Source organism: Muscardinus avellanarius (genome assembly GCF_963383645.1).
Source record: "Muscardinus avellanarius genome assembly, chromosome: 2".
In the NCBI taxonomy this organism is placed as follows: domain Eukaryota; kingdom Metazoa; phylum Chordata; class Mammalia; order Rodentia; family Gliridae; genus Muscardinus; species Muscardinus avellanarius.
This window is the reverse complement of record NC_137787.1, coordinates 164,194,656-164,215,377: the sequence shown is the minus strand read 5'-3', so window position 1 is coordinate 164,215,377 and position 20,722 is coordinate 164,194,656. Positions and strand designations below refer to the sequence as shown.

General features: G+C 34.2%; 2 protein-coding genes across 3 annotated transcripts in view; both read left to right on the top strand.

The window, feature by feature from the left end:
- KLHL1 (kelch like family member 1) overlaps nucleotides 1–20,722 on the top strand; it is a gene marked incomplete at both ends in the record, with an annotated part of 325,168 nt that overhangs the window by 274,965 nt on the left and 29,481 nt on the right. For both annotated transcript variants that reach the window (XM_080690084.1, XM_080690083.1), the window contains one exon: nucleotides 10,691–10,853. In XM_080690084.1, the coding sequence (XP_080546210.1) occupies nucleotides 10,691–10,853 (163 nt within the window). The remainder of the gene's footprint in view (nucleotides 1–10,690; nucleotides 10,854–20,722) is intronic.
- LOC308279862 (transducin-like enhancer protein 1) lies at nucleotides 7,442–9,132 on the top strand (the record flags this gene model as incomplete). The annotated part of the gene is made up of 2 exons (XM_080720045.1): nucleotides 7,442–7,518; nucleotides 8,445–9,132. 2 exons carry the CDS (start codon nucleotides 7,442–7,444, stop codon nucleotides 9,130–9,132), a joined length of 765 nt encoding a protein of 254 aa, XP_080576171.1.

Below are 20,722 nucleotides of genomic sequence, written 5' to 3'. Positions count from 1 at the left end.
GTGAACTTGTGTGTGTGTGTGTGTGTGTGTGTGTGTGTGTGTGTTGCATTCTAGAATTCAGGTGCATTCTACTTCTGAGCCTTATTTTAATTTTTATTTAGAAATAGGATCTCACTAAGTTGTTGAGGCTGGCTTCAAACCTGTGATCCTCCTGTCTTGGGAGGACTTGTAATCCCAGGTGGGCCACCACATCCGTCTCTGAACTTTTTTTTAATAAGAGGTACATTAAAAATTATGATAAAGTATAGTAAATATAAAACTGGTAATATTAATTATCATCAAATATCATGTGTTATACATTAATGCATGTATTATATTTTATATGTGTTATATGTTATATGACTGGTAATGAAGTAGATTTGTTTATACCAACAACATAAAAAAACATCAAAAACATCTGAATAATACATTTAGCAAGGGCATTATAGTGGTTATAAAATCATTTGGTGAGGGAAATTTTTCAGCTCCATCATAATTTTATGAGACCACTATTATATTTGAGGTCTCTCATCTACCAGAATTTTGTTAGGCAGTGAGTTTGCATAAATACCATAAATCCACTGGTGCTTTAGATACATATTGTAGGTTCTATAGGTAATAATTAGTAATGTAATAATTAATTTATTTAACTAAATGTTTGAATCCAAAGACATTTAAATACATTGTTATAACTTAAAAATAAATGTTTTCTACCTCACAAATCTAATATTTTTTAGGCTCATGATTTTTATGTTATTTAAGTCCCAAGTGAAAGCAGTAAATTAATACTGCTAGTTGCAGTGACACATGCCCTGGGTTATATAAAATTACCACAAAAAAAGCAAAAAATAAGTTTTACTTTTATTCTGTCTCTAATGCATAATTAAAGCATATGTTCTCTTTAAATTGGAACATTCCTAGCTTAGAAATAATTTAGCAATATTATGATTGATACTAGGGTAGAAAATAATAATTGTTTCAGGAAAATAGCAAATGATTGCATTGACATACAAATAGTAAACAAATATTTAAAGGTAAATTATGGATGCCTTAAATATTATTGGTAAATTAAAATATTTGAGGGACTTAGCTGTATAAGCAGAACATTCCTTGCTAATTAGAATTGGTCTCATTATTGAAATATCTAAATCGCCATTGCATTTCATTGTGTTGTATAATCCAGGCAAAAAAAGCTCAATTTTAACACAGGACATTACACTGAAATTGAGGATAGTTTATCAATGAACTATCCTGAAGAAAAACGACATGGTAAATTCTGATGTGATGCAAAATATTCAAGTGGAAAATGTGCACAAGACACCTAGTTTAAATTTTATAAATAATTACATGTGTTTGTAAAAGTACATTTTAGTAGCATAAAACATATAAAAGGCTTTTACAAATTATCAAAAGTAATTATGGAATTATTAAGCTTGAGTCATTAAAAATGACTTTAGAAATTTCTCTTCTTTTCATTAGATGGTTACTTTTTGAATGCAGAATCAATCCTGATAACAGAAAAAGTATATTTGCACTGTTAACCTGGCTGCATTTGTAAAGGTATTTTTTTAGTAAACATAAAGCAGTGGTTGAATGTATTATTCTAATTTCAAAATTATACTGTCCCAATTATTCACTCTATTTAATGAAATTATTCTTCAAAGGATTCATCATAGCTTCAAGAAAGTACAAACCATTTTAAGGCAGCTAGAGTTTATGAATCCTATGGAAAACTTCAAAAATATCTTTTTAATTTGGAAGCATAAAGTATTAATGTTTTCAGGAAAATATGGATATTTTCCAAATGTAGCTTATTGAAATAAACTATAGTCCTAGAAATATATCACTTGCTAAGTAATTATTAATTGGACACTGTTTGGGAAAGGAATTTAAAGTTGGAAAAAGATTTTATAATCTTATATTTGTTCTGTCATCCAGCTTACAATTTATAACACCCTAGTTTTAATGTTTATTCCAAAGACATTAGACTGATTTATATAATAACTATATGACCTGTATTAAGAAATTATTTGTTAATCACTGCTATATGCATTTTTAAAGTTAGTCTTTTTACACATGCTATATACATTTTAAGGATGAAAATAGTGGAATAAAATGTAGTTAAATATTTTTTCCCAGTATCACAACGTAGGTAGTAATGGACTGCAATTTAAACTTGGAAAATTTTATTTTAAATTTGGAGTTCTTAATTATAACCCTCTATGTCTTTTAACCTGCCCAAACCCTGGTTTCTTACCAATCAGACCCTAGTTAATTCAATAGACTCTGAAAGATCATTTGACAAACCCAACACCCATTTATGATAGAAGCATTTATACTAAAAGGAACATATCTCAACATCATAAAGACAATCTACAATAGGCCCACAGCCAACTCATATTAAATGGAGATAAACTGCAAGAATTTTCCTAAAAACAGGAGCAAGACAAGAATGTCCATTATCACCATTTCTTTTCTTTTCTTTTTTTGTTTTTTTTTTTTGTGTGGTACTGGGGTTCCTGGAAACCCTTTTCTGAGCTACACTACCTGACCTATTTTATATATGTGTGGAGATTCTTAAGAAAGCCATTCTTCCAAAAGTGATCAACAGATTCAATCCAATACCCATTAAATTACCAAAGTAATTTCTCATAGACATAGAAAAATAAGTTTTTAAATTTATTTGGAACAACAAAAACCCCAGAATAGCCAAAGTAGTTCTCAGCAATAAGAACTATGCAGACAGCATCATAATACCTGACTTCAAACTATATTACAAAGCCATAGTAATAAATCAGCATGATCTTGACAAAAAACAGACACATAAATCAATGAATCAGATTAGAAGACACAGACATCTGCACACTTACAATTGATTTTTGACAAATGGGCCAAAATATACACTTGAAAGAAAGAAAGCCTGTTCAACAAATGGTGTTGGCAAACCTGGTTCACCATATGCAGCAAAAGGGTCATAAACTCCACTTTCTCACCCTGCACAAGCATCAATTCAAGATGGATCAAAGACTTGGAAATCAGACAAGAGATGTTTTGCAGCTCTTTGAAGAGGACATAAATCCAACATTTCAACACATAGACATAGGTAAAAAACTTTCTCAACAAGACCCTAAAGGCAAAAGAAACTAAAGGCTGAATCAATACTTGGGATTTCATTAAACGGAGGAACTTCTGAATAGCAAAGGAAACTATCAAGAACCTCAACAGAAGGCCGACATTTTCGCTACATACTTCTCCGATAAAGGACTAATATGTAGAGTGCACAGAAAACTCAAGAAACTCAGTACTAAGAAAACAAATAATGCAATCAAAAATGGGCAAGTGAACTAAATAGACATTTAACAAAAAAAGAAATTCAAATGGCCAATAAATGTGTGAAAACTAGTCAACATCATAAGGAATCAGAAAGATACAAAACAAAACTACCTTAAGATTTCACCTTATTCCAATTAAAATGGCATCATTCAAAACACAAACAACAACAAATGCTGGTGAGGATGTGGAGAAGTGGAAACTCTTAATACATTGTTGGTGGGATTGCAGATTAGTACAACCACTTTGGAAAACAGTATGGAGGATCCTCAGAAGAAAGAGAATGAACCTATCATATGATCCAGCAATACCACTTCTGGGAAAATCAGACGTTCTCCCTAATATGTGGAAGCTAAGAAGAAAAAGGATCATAGGAGGAACTCTAGATAAAGAAAGAGAAACCATAGATGAGCAAATAAGGTGACCTAACTGAGGAGGATGGGAAGGGGAAGAAGGAAATTCCCTAATATGCATGATGTACATTCACAAATATATCAAAGTCAATCACTATGCCAAACATGAGGATGGAAGGGGAGGGAATGGGAGTGGGAATTGGGAAAGGGCTAAATGAGTGATGTGTGCATGTATGCCTCTACCATCCCATAGTACTCCATTAAGATGTATGACTACAATGTACCAATAAAGGAAAGTACATTGCAATGAAAATACTTTAAAAATTTTTTGAATGTATCTACTAAATGTCACTGTAACTATAATTATAACTCAGCAATTTTCCATCTTTGTAAGATGTGTTTATATGTGCACCAAGAAAATACACATTTCAGATACTTAAAAAATCACTAAAATAAAGATATAACACAAATTTTATCAGTAATATAAAAGTGGCATACTCTTGCAGTGTAACAGATATTCACTGAAAAAAATTTCTGACAACCTCACCAAAGGGTGAATACAAATATCACAAATAAAGCTTTAAAAGAAAAGGACTCGGAAAAGAACATATTAATTTTTAAGTTCAAATCAGAATAAAATATTGCAAAATGAAATAAATCAGAAAAAAACATAAGGAATACTGACTATGAAATTGCACAGGAGGTTCTTGTAACTCATAATAAATTAAAATTTGTGTAGTACTACTTGAGAACCTAGTTTAGAGTCAACAATAACTTCCTTTCCAAATCAAACATGTGCTTGCCACTAGTGTAAAAATAAATGAGCATCCATTTCTCCTAGAAATGCTTTCTATTTTGAGTCTTCAGATACCAAAATCTTCTAGTTTCTTCCCATCTATCTTCCATTTCTTTCTCAGTTATTTTTATTTTTTGTATTGGTGCATTGAAGTCATACATCTTAATGGGGTGCAAGATGGTAGGGCTCACATTCACACATCACTCATTTAGCCTTTTACCAATTCCTGCTCCATTCCCTCCCTTCTCTCTCCTCATGTTTGGCTTAGTGATTGATTTGATATGTTTGTTAATGTCTGTCATGTACATTAGTGAATTTCTCTCTTCCCCCTCCCATCTCCCTCAGTTAGGTCACCTTATTTACTCACCTATGATTTTTCATTCTTTCTAGAGTTTTGTTTTCTTATAAACAAAATTTATCTATATTGGGATAGATTCTAGTCTCTTTTACTTTCATTTTATATACTACTTTCCTAACTCATCACATTTAGTTCTATTAATTTAACTGATGACTTCAAAATGTATGTCAATTGCTCCAACAATAACCTGAAATTCAGACACATACATATACTAAGTCACTTATTTAAATGTCCCACTTAAGCGTCTAACAGTCCTGTCTCGAACATGATACATTAAATAGCATTCTATAATTTTCTCCTGAAACAATTTCCAAACTTTTTATCTCCCTAAAATTTACCAAAATGCTTAATAAACTTAATCATTTCTAGTTGCTTTTTAATTCATATACTCAATGAGTAAATTCCAACAAGGCCTCCAAATTATATATATCATATATTTGTGCTTTTTTTATTTGCACTGAAACCTATTGGATCAAGCTATGAACTGCTTTCTAGTCATCTCTATACTGCTACTGTTTTGACTTCATTTCCTCTAAAACAAGTAGGAATGGTATTACAACAATATGTTCCTTTAATTGAAGAATACTTCCATAATTTCTCTTTGTTACAATAAAATACAAATTTGTTAGCTTCATTACATCATGCTAATGATGTTGCCTTTCTGATAAATATTAGAAAGAAGTACATCAAATAATAAAACTATTTGTTATACTTAATCTAAACTATGAAACCTATCCTAAAGTCTCCTAAATATTTAGTTGGTATTCAATAAAAACGTGATTCTGGCCCATGCTTGTAATCCTAGTACTTGGGAGGCTGAGACTGGAGGATTTCAGTTTTGCAGCCAACCTCAGCTACTTAGTGAGGTCCTCTGCAACTTGGTGAGATCTTGTTTCAAAATAAAAAATAAATAGAAATAGGGCTGGGGGTGTTGCTCAGAGATAGAATGCTCCTGGGTTCAATTCTCAGTAACACACACACACACACACACACACACACACACACACACACACACCCCTTGATCCTAGCATCTGTGCGTGTGTGGAGGGGGATTACTGGGAATGGAATCCAGAGACTTTCTACCTCCAAGCCATATCCCCAGCCTTATTTTATTTTTATTTTGAAACAGGGTATAACCTAGGTTGATAAGAATTTCACTACTTGAAGAGGCTGTTCTAAAACCTGTGATCCTCCTGTCTCAGTCTTCCAAGTACTGGTATTACAAGCATGGGCTAGGCATGGTGGCTCACACTTGTAAGCATTTGGTAGGCTGATACAGAAGTATGACAGTTCAAGGACAGCCTCAGCTACTTAGTGAGGACCTTTGCAACTCAGTGAGACCCTGTTTCAAAATAAAGAATAAAAAATAAGGCTAGTGGTATAGCTTAGAAGTAGAATTCCCCTAGTTCCATCCCTCGTGCTGCAAAACAAACCAAACTAATGCATGCATATCTGTATTCATAGCTGTACAATGTACAATTCCAATCTATGGAACCAGCCAAAATGTCCATCAATGGATGGATAAATTACAAAATTATGGGATAGGAAAACAGTGGAATTTTACTCAGTCATAAAGAAAAACTCTAGACGAAAAAGGAACTCTAAACGAAGAAGGAGATTCTACAGATGAGCAAATAAGGCAAACTAACTGAGGGGATGGAAGGGGTAAGAGGGAAAATCTCTAATTCACATGATTTACTTAACAAACATATCAATATCAATCATTAATCCAAACATGAGAAGGAAGGAGGGAGAGAGAATGGAGTGGAAATTGGGTAAGGGCTAACTGGGTGATGTATGCATGTATCTCTCCACCATCTTGCATTCCATTAATATGTATAAATACAATGTACCAACCATAAAATAAAATAAACAAACAAAAAACCTTTATTTTGTAGAACTATCATCTCAATATATTTATTATTGATAGATGTGAATATTTGCACATATTCCTTTACAAAACTCACATTTACATATTATTTACTTTTCTAATCTCTATTCATCATTCTGAACTACCTAAAGAAAGAACAAAATCTAAACTTTAAGCTTTTTGACATTATAGCTATATCAAAACATTAATACTAGCCGTGCATAGTGGCACATGCTTGTAATCTCAGCATTTGGGAGGCTGAGACAAGAGGATCACAGTTTGAAGACAGCCTCAGCTGCTACTTAGTGAGGCCCTTTACAACTCAGTGAGACTCTGTTTCAAAATAAAGAATAAAATTATAGGGGCTGTGAATGATAGGTAGAATGCCCCTGGGTTCCAACTCCAGTACCCCCCCCCCAAAAAAAAATGAATAAAAAATAGGGTTGAAGGTGTAGCTTTGAGGTAGAATGTAGAATGCCCTTGGATTACATTTTCAGTACTGCAGAAAAATATGAATAAATAAATAAATAAATATAAATATTAATCAAGAATTCTAGTCCTCATAGCATATCATTTGTTGACATATTTAAAATGTAATTCATAAGTTGAATGTATGTATGAGAGCATCTTTTATTTTTATCAGCTACCTTTTCCTTTATGAAATCATAATTATGTAAATAATACATGTGAATCTTGCTTATTTACTGTGAATAATGTACCTACTTCACTTTAGATAAACATCTCTTTACCCATATATGGAGCTCAATGAAGGCAGGAATTTTGCTTTGTTCATCACTGTGTCCTTGATGCCAAGATCAAGTCCTAATGCATAGTAGGCATTCAATAAATAATGGTTAAATGAAAGAGTGAATAAATGAGATGCCATTCTATTTTCACATCCATAAGGGGAAGCAGTTCTCCCAGGGCCTTTCACCTTTCTGTACAGCTTTAAAGTCAAGACACTGACTGTTGTTTGTTTGGGGCTCTATTTGAAAGGATGTTACAGAGGAAGACAGAGTTCCTTTCTCCAAAACAAGAAGCATACATGCTTAAAAACATAAAGATAATTTCTCTATCCAGAATAATGGGCACATAAATTTACTGGCCATTATAATTTATTCTTTTCCTGTAATAAAAATTACTGCTGGTACAGTTTGAGTTGGCCTTTCTTAAATCAAAGATTATACTAATCAAACTTAAGTTCTCTGCCTTAAGTAGACCAAAGGCAGGAACTTGCTAATAGGCAGCCACTGCAACACAGAAAAGAAGCAGAACTGTGGTTGATCTCAAGTGTTCTGATACAGAAGTGGGAGTTTTTGATAGTCCAGGTAAGTGGTGATGGTCCTCAGGAATCTGTGTTTGCTAATTGTCCTTACAAAAGAAAAGCAAACTATCTTCTGTCTTTACATCTATAGGTAGTTTTAGAATTCAAAGCAAGGTGCTAACTGAAGTGTGGCCCCTACCATTCCAGGATACTAGAAGATAGGCCACACCTCTTTTGCTAATTCAATTTCAAAGGGAAAGCTCTAAGGTCCTTGAGAAAAACAGTCTTAGATAAACCAGAAGGAGATTTTTTTTTTTAAATTAGATCTTAAAGAAGTAAAAGAAATATTTGCATAGTACTCTAGAGGCACGAAGAACCTGTGTAAAGTTTGGATAAGTAGAGGAAAACATTGAAGGCCATCTTGCTCACTTTCTTTGGTTCCTATGTGGAAATCAAGTGTGAGGAACCTGGAAAGACAAAGCTCCCTAAATTAGTGCTAAATATTTCGTCGGAGGGGAGGCCAGAACTCTGTCCATCTGGGACCTGGCGGCTCCAACCCCGCGCATCAAGGCAGAGTTGACGTCCTCGGCCCCCGCCTGCTATGCCCTGGCCATCAGCCCCGACTCCAAGGTATGCTTCTCGTGCTGCAGCGACGGCAACATTGCCGTGTGGGACCTGCACAACCAGACCTTGGTGAGGCAATTCCAGGGCCACACAGACGGAGCCAGCTGTATTGACATTTCTAACAATGGCACGAAGCTCTGGACGGGTGGTTTGGACAACACGGTCCGTTCCTGGGACCTGCGCGAGGGCCGCCAGCTGCAGCAGAACGACTTCACCTCACAGATCTTCTCCCTGGGCTACTGCCCCACGGGGGAGTGGCTGGCCGTGGGCATGGAGAGCAGCAACGTGGAAGTCCTGCATGTGAACAAGCCCGACAAGTACCAGCTGCACCTCCACGAGAGCTGCGTGCTCTCCCTCAAGTTTGCTTATTGTGGCAAGTGGTTTGTGAGTACTGGGAAAGACAACCTCCTCAATGCCTGGCGGACCCCCTTTGGAGCCAGCATATTCCAGTCCAAAGAGTCCTCGTCGGTTCTTAGCTGTGACATCTCTGTGGATGATAAGTACATAGTCACTGGCTCAGGGGACAAGAAGGCGACCGTCTATGAAGTCATCTACTGAAAGCATTATGTGGTTTAACGTTTATAGTTGAATTGGGCCAAAACGTTTTGAATTTGTAGAAATAGAGAAGCTGTAACTCTTAAAAGAAAAACACATGAAAAACCTATTTCCAAACCTTGACACAAAACTACTTTGAGTCTACAAAGAGGAGGCTATGAGTTCATCAGCTGAAGGTCACCTGTCTACCTGCCACGACCAAACGGAGCACCGAGACCACCCGGAAGAGGAGCCGCGGCGCAGGACTGAGGGGCGGGACTGCAGCCCACTCGATCCTCTCTGGCACCTGTTGCCCGCACCTGCCCGTGTGACATCTCCTCTCTCCCTTGCAGTTCACCTCGCATTCTGTTCTTGTCACGCAGTGGTGTCTCCAGCAAACTTGTTTCCTGGTTTTGCATCTTGTGAATTTTTTTTTGTGTATTTTTTGTTGAAGGTTAAACATTTGTATAAATTGTAAATATATTTGGTTTATTACAGTAAAGGCTTTAGTACCAATATATATATATATATATATATATATATATATATATATATATATATATATATATATATATATATTGGTACTAAAGGCACGAAGACTATGTACTTATATATATATATATATATATATATATATATATATATATATATATATATTTGTTTCCGTGAGTAACAAACCACCCTCCTCTTTGACCCAGGAGACAAGTGTTCTGTCAAAATGCATATATCTGTGGGATCCAACAAGTCAGCTTAAAAGCAGAGTGAAATCACAGACACTTAAGAGTTCTTAACAATCAGATACTGAGATTAATCTTTTTGTGAAATATTTATTGGAATTTTTTTAAAGAAACAGATTACTTTAGTCAGTATTAGCATGATATTTAAATGTTTATCAACTATTCAGAATTTATGAAAATTCATCTATGAAGAAGTAAATTTACTGAGAAATCATTGAATAGTTACATCCTTTAAAGAATTACTATTCATTTCATGTGTTATGATTGCTTGTGCTTAGTGATTTGAAGTAATAATGTGACAGATGTCATATTTTCTTCACTATAAGTAAGTTTATTATGACATTACTGGAAATCTAAGATACAAAGAACACTACTCTAAAATACAAATTGATAATATTTTATTCTTTAATGCTACATTGCTTAAAGTAACAACTTACTTTTGCAGAATAGAAATAATCTTTATAAGTAGAGGCACAAAATGTCATCTCTGATTTTTAGATTTGCTTCTTCATATGGTCATAAATAAGGAAATCAGTTTTCATTTATGAAGTATATAGGTCATACTACTTGTGCTTGGCTCAAAATTTTCTTTTCACTTTAATAGAGTGATTCAGTTAATATTAGTTTGTTTCTCACTGCAGTTGTTTCTTAGCAACTGGAATTTATGCTGAGTAAGATCATAATTTTATACTGTTAATTTGATTGTAAAAATAACACTGTGAAAGAAATCCATCATTTTTATTTTTGTTTTTATTTTAATGTCTTAATGCATAAATCTTATATTTTAAGTGCATAATGTGATACTGTTAACTACAATCACAATATTTATTTCTCCAATACTTTAGGTGTAACAGTGCTTGAAGGTCCTATTTACGCTGTGGGCGGCCATGATGGCTGGAGCTATCTGAATACAGTAGAGAGGTGGGATCCCCAGAGCCAGCAGTGGACATTTGTAGCCAGTATGTCAATTGCTCGAAGCACAGTTGGTGTAGCAGCATTGAATGGCAAGTAGGTGAATTTTTTAAAATACTTTTATTGGATTAAAGGTAATTGTGTGAAAATTCTTTTTAAATAACTTCATAAACACGTTCAAAAAAATTTCAAATACTTTAATTTGTTAATACTTTAAAATTCAGTCTTCATAGATACCTGAGAAATAAAGACTGGTGTTCTCTTTATATAAAACAGAAACTAAATTGTTTTACATTAATTGGTGATTGATAAAGCATCAACTGTATTTCATGAAGATATTTATATCCTTTCTGGTAAAGTAGACAACTAGCCTTCAAAAGAGTGCTGAATGTTTGGTGTTCAATAGGTATTTCTTTGTATGGTTATAACAATCTACACACTTTTCAAGTTATCTCTAATTCTATCACCTCAACACTATTGATAATTCTGACCAGATTTGTTGAGGGTAGGATTCTGTCCTGAATGTTTAGGAATATTCCAGAATTCTGCCTACTAGATCCCAGCTACACCCCCATCCCTCCACCTCAAAGTTACAAACAAAAACATCTCTTGATGTTCTAAATATCTCTTGTTACTGAAAAATCCAGCTGCTTTTCTCTTCCATGAGAAGTAAGGCCCTAAGTAATTTTAACAGCACCTTCTGCCTGGAGAGAATTGCAAAAACTATCAATGTAGTCTCCTTGTTTCTCTTTCCCTTATAGTCAATTTGCCAAGATTCTGTACAAATGCAAATAAATAAATAAATAAATAAATAATAAAATCAGTCTTTATGAAATGAAAATATCATGAAAATCTCTACCTAAACAAACCCACTGGATGTTATCCTTATCAATTCTATTTTTTTTGTTGTTGTTGTTGTTTTACTACACATTAGCCAAATTTGTCCTTTAATCTCTGACTCAAGTGTGTCAATGTTTAACCTAATTCAGTGACTTTGACTTTAGTTTTTTTGAAATGCAGTGTCCAGGTGCCTAGATTTTTCTCATTGTTCAGATTTTATTGCGGGGCGTGGTGGTACACACTTGTAATTCCAGCATTCAGGAGGCTAAGACTGGAGGATCACGATTCATGGATAGCCTCAGCTACCTAGTGAGGCCCTCTGCAACTCAGTGAGACCCAGTTTCAAAATAAAGAATAAAAAATAAGGCAGGGGGTGTAGCTCGGAGGTCTAATGCCCCTGGGCTCCACCCCCAGACCTGCAAAAAAATTTAAAAAAAAAGATTTTATCTCAGAATTTGTCTACATGGTGAATTATTATGGCCAGTTTTATTCAAGATAGAACACTGCACACTATTCAAAATAATTTACACATTTTACTTGAAATAAGTATGTTGTTGCTTTCTGTTTATTTTTACTACTGCATGTATTTAATGAATGTCAGTTTTTTGTCATCTTATTTCATTATCCCTGAGGATAATACACATTCACTATATCCAGTAAGTAAATGATAAATGAAATGCTCTCTCAATTTAGTTACTCTTAAGAATTTTTGAAAATCTAAATTCATTTTATATATGTATATGTTTATAAATATATAATTACTTTTATGGTATAACATTTTTTAAAAATGCTTTTCTTACCTAAATTATAAATAAATATTTTGTATGGCTATAGAGTAGTCTATTTATGTAAACAACAAACTAAATGTAACTAGTCACTGATAACTTTTATTAAATAATTCTACTTATAAATATGTAGTTTTCTAAATTTTTTTCAAGTTTGAACAAAGTTAAGTTTGAATATCATTGTAAATTTATTTCACAGGCCCACAAGTTTTTCCTAAGTTAGACCACAGATTGGTCTCTCTCTTGATCATAGAAAATGTGTGTTTAAAATTCAGTCTATTGACAAATCAATCTCCAAACATAGTATAGAACCTTAATAATTCCTGTTTATCTGTGATCTCATTGACTGTGGAGTGGCCTGGGGGTGTGGCAGTCCTGCAGAGAGAATGCACCAGGCAGGCCTGGAATGTTGGAAGACAGTTAAGCACAGATTCTGGCTTGGAGCCTGAGGCAGTGAGAACCTGCCTGACTCTGGGTTTTCCTTAGGAAGGCCTCATCTGGGGTCTAAGGAACTGTTCAGTGATCACTTCCTCCTGTGGGGTTGGGGTAAGGATAACACAGATATGTATATTTGTCCTCCCTACTCTTTTCAAAGTACCTTTTCTTATTTCTTTGTTACATCTAGATGCTAAAGTCCCTCACCTTGTTTCCCTTTGCTCATTATGAACATATTTTCCTTGATGGATGTTTGTTTAATGTTTCAATGGGGAGACAAATTTGGAAAGTCTGTTTCACCATTTTGCTGATTTCTTTCTCCTAATTGCTTTCATTTGTAATATACAAATTTTATGTTAATACATTTATAGAAATCTATATTTTATTTATGGCATACTATTATTTTAATTAAAGGCTTCTTCTGCTTCAAGCCTGTTTATTTTAGGCTTATAATGATATTTTTAGTGTCATGTATATAATTTTAGAAATAAAAGTAAAATAGCACCCTATATATGTTCATATATACACATATTGCTTATAGGCCTTTTGGATAAAATTAAGTTTGGTATCCATTCTTATCACTTTAATATATATTCATGTCATATACATATATTACATAATTTTTTGTTTAATTCAGAAATAAGATATACCTCTTATATATAATATAGTACTTTTTCTATTTTCTCTTGGTTAGTTATGCTATATGTTCTTTCATTTAAAAATTATTTTAACTTTTTATATTTTGTCTAAGAAATAGCAGGCTCTGTAAAGTGAAGCTAAGGATTATGAAGTTTCTAGACTTTACAACTATATTTTCCCTTTTCTTCCCAAGTTGTATCCTTTCTACCTAATATTTTATTTCTTTTATCCTATCTCACCCTCCCAGACTTTAATCTTAATCCAAAGTGTTGATGAAGGCTGGGTGTGGTGGCGCATGTTTGTAATCCCAGGGCTTGGGAGGTGGAGACAGGAGTATCACACTGGTTCAAAGCCAGCTTCCCTGTTGCCAAATAAAATAAATATATTAAAAAAATAGGTCTGGGAGTTTATCCCAGAGGTAGAAGGTTTTCCAGGAACCCCACTACCATAAATAAATAAATAAATAAATAAATAGAGTTGATGAAGGGCAAAATTCTGTTTTCTATCGCTGATTTTGAGGTGACAAGGGGCATCAGCCCTGCCTGTTCAGGGACTAGGGGCTAGAAGTTGTCCTGACTGATCTGAAGGAGATATAGAGAAGTCAGGTTTTGTCGATTTTAGAACCATCATCCTTTGATGTTCTGGAAAATAAGGCGTAAACATGTGAGATATTAGCCCCTGACCACAGTAAATCAAACAACAAAATTATATTCTGATGCAACGTATACTGGCCAAAAAAATAAAATTATTTTCCTCCATGATGTTCCAGAGAACCAAGAGTTTATTAAGTCATTGAGACTTAAAACAGAAAATCAGAACATTAGTCTCTTTAAAGGGCTACACTTTTAATTATAATAGTAGATCTGGCCCTGTCCCTTTTTTTAGGAAACAGCCTTAAATAGGCCTGGCCTATCCACTTTTAATAATGATAGCCCATCTGGATTGTCCTTTTCTTCGGTTCTCAATAGGCTTGGCCTAAATGTTATAATTATAATGGCCTAGCTTCATACATAAAATCCCTGATAAAGTTTCACATTTGTCAAACACTGCACCTGCTTCATGTCTCAATTCCCTGGGATTCTTAAGAGAATTCTCAACTTTTGTCAAATTCAGCACTCACCAATGAAAATTCAAAGAAAGGAGACCAGTCATCCCATGTTACCCCATTCCTGCCATTTGCCCCTAGCCACCCTCCTCTCTGTGTCTCCTATAAGAAAAAAATTGCAAAGTTCCCAAGGGCCTTCCATATGGTCAAGGTGGTTTGCATTTTTGCTTTGATGTGCATTCCCACTTTTCCTAAATAAAACTTCAGTCTTTGTCTTTGAAAAAAAAATTAAATAAATGTGTTATACTTTAAAAAGTCCCTTTATCCAAAAGAATTCCTTTAGGACTTTGCCTGTAAGGAAGTATTTACAATAATTTGAGAAAAATGAGGCTCTTTTCATCTGAGAACAAGGACATACTTTTATCTTTTTAAATAACACCTTAGATATTTCTTAATTTTGGTAAAGGTTACTTTTTCTTCATGAGCTTATTCATATTGATTCATATTTTTGAATATTTTGTACATTATATATGTTGAAAAATATATTTGTGAATTCAGAATAGGAGTATTAAAGTAAGAAATGCAGTTTGTGTATGTACCTATACTAGCCATTTGCTTTTAATTTATATTAATAGGTTTTCTAAGAAGACAAATTTACAATAAATTAGTAAAAAATTTCTCTGCCTTCTCACTATTTATATTTTTCACCCTATAGTTCAGTTTTAGAATAGTAGCATAAATATCAGGTGCCCCTGTGGATGTTCTTTAGCTGCAAAATCTTTTTAATGTGAATAGTCTATGATGTCAGTTATTCTTTAAGATGCACATCAATGCCTAATATTAAGAGCAGTGCCTGTATTTTCTTTAATAGAGATTTTTTTTAAAAATCAGTATTGCTTTTATATTTTATTAAATTTCTATCATTTGGTCAAAATATTTTGACTTATCTGGTTTAGACATGTGGTATTTTATATAAATACCCTAAGTCAGATTACATATCTAAACTATAACCCATCTATTCATGTTGCATTACTCATTTGATATTTTTGTATTAAGTAGTCAAGCTATGACTGCTTCTATATTGGTCTATAAACCATTTCACATTTTCTATCTTTAAAAAAATATTTGCTTAGCAAGGCATGGTGCTGCACACTTGTAATCCCAGCATTTTGAAGGCTGAGACCCAAGGATCACAGTTCACAGACAGCCTCATGTACTTAACAAGACCCTTCCCAACTCAGTGAGACCCTGTTTCAAAATAAATAAATAAATAAATAAATAAATAAATAAATAGACTAAAAACATAGGGCTGGGGGTGTTTCTCAGAGGTATAATGCCCCTGAATTCTATTCCCAGTACTGCAAAAAAAAAAAATTTGCTTTAGCAAAATTATACCATAACATGAATGGAGAATATTTCTATAATTTATCAGCCATAACTGTCATTAAACACAAGTATATTTTATTGAGTAGCAAAAATATAGTAAACATTTACAGATATTTTATGTTCATTTTAAATATATATTTTCTTAAAATTTCTCTTTTACATAAATTTTAAAATTTATCAGAATGCAGTCAAATATCTATAGTTTTGCATTTACTAACAATAATAAATTTTATATTGTTATATTCTTCATTTATATTTCTATCTTACTGATTGGCTACTCATACATGTTAGCTCTGTTACTAATTTTACTTTGTCTTAGATTTTTGTCAGTATCATTTAGATTTGTTTTTATTTTATTTATTTATTTGTTTGTTTATTTTTGTGGGTCTGGAGATGGAACTCAGGGGCATTTGACATCTGAACTACACCCCTTGTCCTATTTTTTTATTGTTTACTTTGAAAAAGGGTCTCACTAACCAGCAGAGGCCTCACTAAGTAGCTGAGGCTGACCACAAACCTATGATCCTCTTGTCTCAGCCTCCCAAGTACTGGGATTACAAGTGTGTGCCACCTAGCCCAGTTAGGAGTTTTCAATTGTATAATTTGTACATTGGTCTAAGTAGTCTTTTCTTAATCCTCCCACAATTTTTGTTAGTTTATTTTATGTAGTTTAATTTCTTTACCTAATATCAATGAAATTTAATACATACTATTTACCTATATTGTACATTTTAACTTTCAGTCACTGTGACAAAATACCAGAGAAAAACAATATAAAGGGAGGAAGGATTCATTTTGCTCCCTGTTTTAGAGGCTTTAGCCCAAGTCATCTGGTTCCATTGCTTTGGTCTGAGGCAAGGCAGCATTTCATGGTAGCAGAGTGTATTGTGGAAGAGGCATCCAGGAAACAAAGAGAGAAGGAGAGAAAGAGAAGATAAAGATAAAACGTATCTCAAAGGTGCCTAACAATAACCCACCTCTCCTCACTAGGCCCCAGGTTCTAAAGTTTCTGCCATCACCCAGTAGTATCACTGCAGACTACACAAAAACTTTCAAGATACATTCCCAATCCAAACTTTAATACTAGCCATACTTTTTTTTAGAGAGATGTTTATTCCAGTGATCGTTCATCATTTATATAAAATTTTACAAAACAAGCTTTGATTCTTATAGCTATTTTGAAAATACTTATATTAGCTGGGAGCGGTGGCGCATATTTGTAATCCCCGCGCTTGGGAGGCAGAGACAGGAGAATCGTGCAGGTTCAAAGCCAGCTGCACTGGCTTAAGAGACCCTGTTTCCAAATAAAAATATAAAATAGGTCTGGGAGTGTAGCCTGGAGCTAGAAGGGTTTCCAGAAACCCCAGTACCACACACACAAAAAAATGCTTATATTAGTTAAGTTTTAGTCAAAAGACAGAGAGCAATCACTTAACAGTTATTCTAAAGAAAGATAATTTAATGTAATAATTAGTTAGCTGGGTGTAAAAATTAAGTAGTTAAGCAAAAAAGTGCACAAGAGAACACTATAACATAAATGCATTCACTCAAGGAAAGAGGTATCCCTCCTGGTTGGGGAATTGAAAGAGCTGACTGAAAGTATTAAGATTTAGAAGCTTGAAGTACAAGTTATGAACAGCTGTAACTACAGATATCTGTGACTGGGCCTCTGTTTAGCTAGACATAATGTATCAGCCTGAAAGAGATATATGTTCCTTGATATAGGACCCAGAACTCTGAGGAGAAAGTGGCAATTTAATGGTGTTAACAGCTCTGAATATTCTCCAAATGGGGCTGATTCTCCAAGTAATTGAAAACCTATAAACGAAATGAAAATGATGCTGCAGAAGTGATTGCTACTCTTGGAGTGAAGAAAGAATAACTGACACTCACAGGAACAGGAAACAAATATAAAAGAACAAGACCCTTTCCCTCTCTGGTCTTTATACCTCCCTCTGTCACCTGCAATGTCCAATGCTAACAAGGAATCAGGCTGCAATGCTAAACTCAAAATCCAAGTACACAAAAAAAGATGTGAACCTGAGAGATAGTGGTTAAAAACCCAGCATATCTCTTTCAGAATTAAAAATATGTTTCTCAAATATAGTCTGATGGCTACTTTTTTACACTAGAAAGTTAAAACGTGGACATTTTGTTTTAATAACCTCAGATATGTCTTTTTCTGCCTAAGGAAGTTTCTGTCTAGTGTGACTTATTTGCTTGGTTATTCCCTTTTCTATTATCCCAGGCCATTGGGATACATTTTAATATGTGTTCTTGTTGGGATATGGAATGTCCCTCAAGGCTCATGTGTGGATCTTGGGTCCCCAGGGCTACAGTGTTCATAGTAAGGTTTTTGGGAAGTGACTGGATCCCAAGGGCGTTGACCTCATATGCAGATTAATCACTGAGGGACTCATAGAGGAATGGGTTATTAAGAAGTGGTAAAAACTGCAGGAGATGGGACCCAGTGCAGGGAGTAGGTTCTTTGGGGTGTGCCTTTGGGGACATCATCTTGTCCTGGGCAATTCCTCTCTCTCCTCTTCCAAGCTTCCAAGAGGTGAGTGAGCATCCTTTTATTTTTTGCCACACCCTTTAGCCATGATGTTCCTCCTCACCACAAGTCTAGGAACAATGGAAAGAGATGATCATGGACCAAAAGGTCTGAGATTGTGAACCAAACACATCTTTCTTCCTCTAAATTGTTTTTCTTCAGGTAACTTGTCACAGCAATGGAATGCTGACTAATATAAAACATATTTATAATTGTAGTTCTATGTGTATTTGGGCATGGATTTAATTGCCATAAATGCTTTTTATTTAAAAGAATTTTATTTCTGTTCAACTTAATTTTGGGAAACTTTTCTACATTGTAGTTTCAATCAATGTCATTTTGCTTCTTGTCTTTATTATTTCAAATGCGGACTTAAAATTTCTGCACTGTAATATTACATGATATATGTGACTCCTGACCTTACCTACTTTGTAACCATCTTATTTCAATTGACTTTATCTTATACCACTTTAAGAATTTTTTATATTACCAATTGTTTATTTTCTTACATTTAGAGTTATAAAATATAGAATTTTGCTTAAACAGTAAAATATTTTTATTCTGTGCAAAGATATATCCATGCCTTCTTATATTTTGCTTTTTTTTATGTGTTACTTGTGATTTGTCCTGTCATGGAGCATTTAAGGCTTTTTTTCACAGTATATTTCATTGCTGTCAAAATAAAATTCTCAAGTAATGTGCTAGAAATTTAATTACTATCAATCCATTATCATTTTCAAAATAAATAAGAGAAGATGTTTCCAATTCATATTCAGTCAAAGCAGATATTTATCTGTCCATTTAGTGCTTTTGTTTATTTGTATGTTTGATTGTTTGTTGTTTTTTGCATTTTGTATCATTTTCTCTATCAAACTTTGCACTATTATCACCCTCAATATCAAATAGCTGGACATGGTGGCACACGCTTGTAATCACCGTGTTTGGGAGGCGGAGACAGAAGGATCGTGTAGGTTCAAAACCAGCCTCGTTGGCTTAAGAGACCCTGTTTCCAAATAAAAATATAAAAAATAGGTGTTTTGGAGTGTAGCCCAGAGGTAGAAGGGTTTACAGGAACCCCAGTACCACCAAAAAAAATCAAATATTTTTCAATATTCCTCCAAGATTTTTTTTGGCTACAGTATTTTAGAAAAACACAGAATTCTAACATCACTGCTGCTGGAAAGCTGATGTGTAAGAGTGAGAAGGCGCTAAAAGGATTTCACCCTATTGATCCCATAGTGAAGGGATGCTATATCAAAAGTGATTAGGAAGGCTCTCACATCAGCTTTCTAGAAGTTCTTTTATTCACATAAATAAATGAAAATGTTTGTTTACCAGCTTCAGTCTGACCTTATCTGCAAGTTAACTAAGATCACATTCTTGGGATCATTTTTATTTATTTGTTTATTATTTATTTATTTATTATTATTTTTTTTTTTTGGTGGTACTGGGGTTCCCGGAAACCCTTCTACCTCCGGGTTACACTCCCAGACCTATTTTTATACTTTTTTATTTGGAAAGAGGGTCTCTCAAACCAGCGCTTCTGGCTTCGAACCTGTGTAATCCTCCTGCCTCCGCCTCCCAAGCACGGGGATTACAAGCGTGTGCCACCATGCCCAGCTTGGGATCATTTTTATATAAAAGTTATATTCCAACACTCGTTTTCTTTTTTGTACTACTTGGTATTGGACCCAGGGTCATTTTATCTCTGTGCTAGACCCCCAGTTATATTTTACTTCCATTTTGAAATTGGATCTAACTAGGTTGCTGGGAGTCCCCCTACATTGCTGAGGCTGGTCTTGAACCTATAATCCTCCTGGATCATCCTCCCAGGTCCTAAGATCATAGGTACATGTCACTATGCTCCACTCACTTCTTAATATTCTCTTGCATCTTGAACTCTTCTCTTGAAATAATTGTTATTCTGTTGTAACTTTTAATGGCAATCATATACATTTGTGTGTGTGTGTGTGTGTGTGTGTGTGTGTGTGTGTGTGTGGTGCTGAGGATCGAATCTAGGGGCCTTCTAACTCCGAGATATGTCCTCTGACCTATTTTTATATTTTATTTGGAAAGATAATTTCACTAAGTTACTGAGAACCTCACAAAATCAGCTGAGGCTGGCAATCCTCCTGTCATAGCCACCTAAGTACGGGGATTACAAGCATGTGCCACCAAAACCCAGCTAAAAAATATTTTCAGTTGTCTTTATTTTGTAGTCTTAATAATTAATGTTTGTGTTATTAATATCTCTTTTTTTCTTTTTTTTGTGGTACTGGGA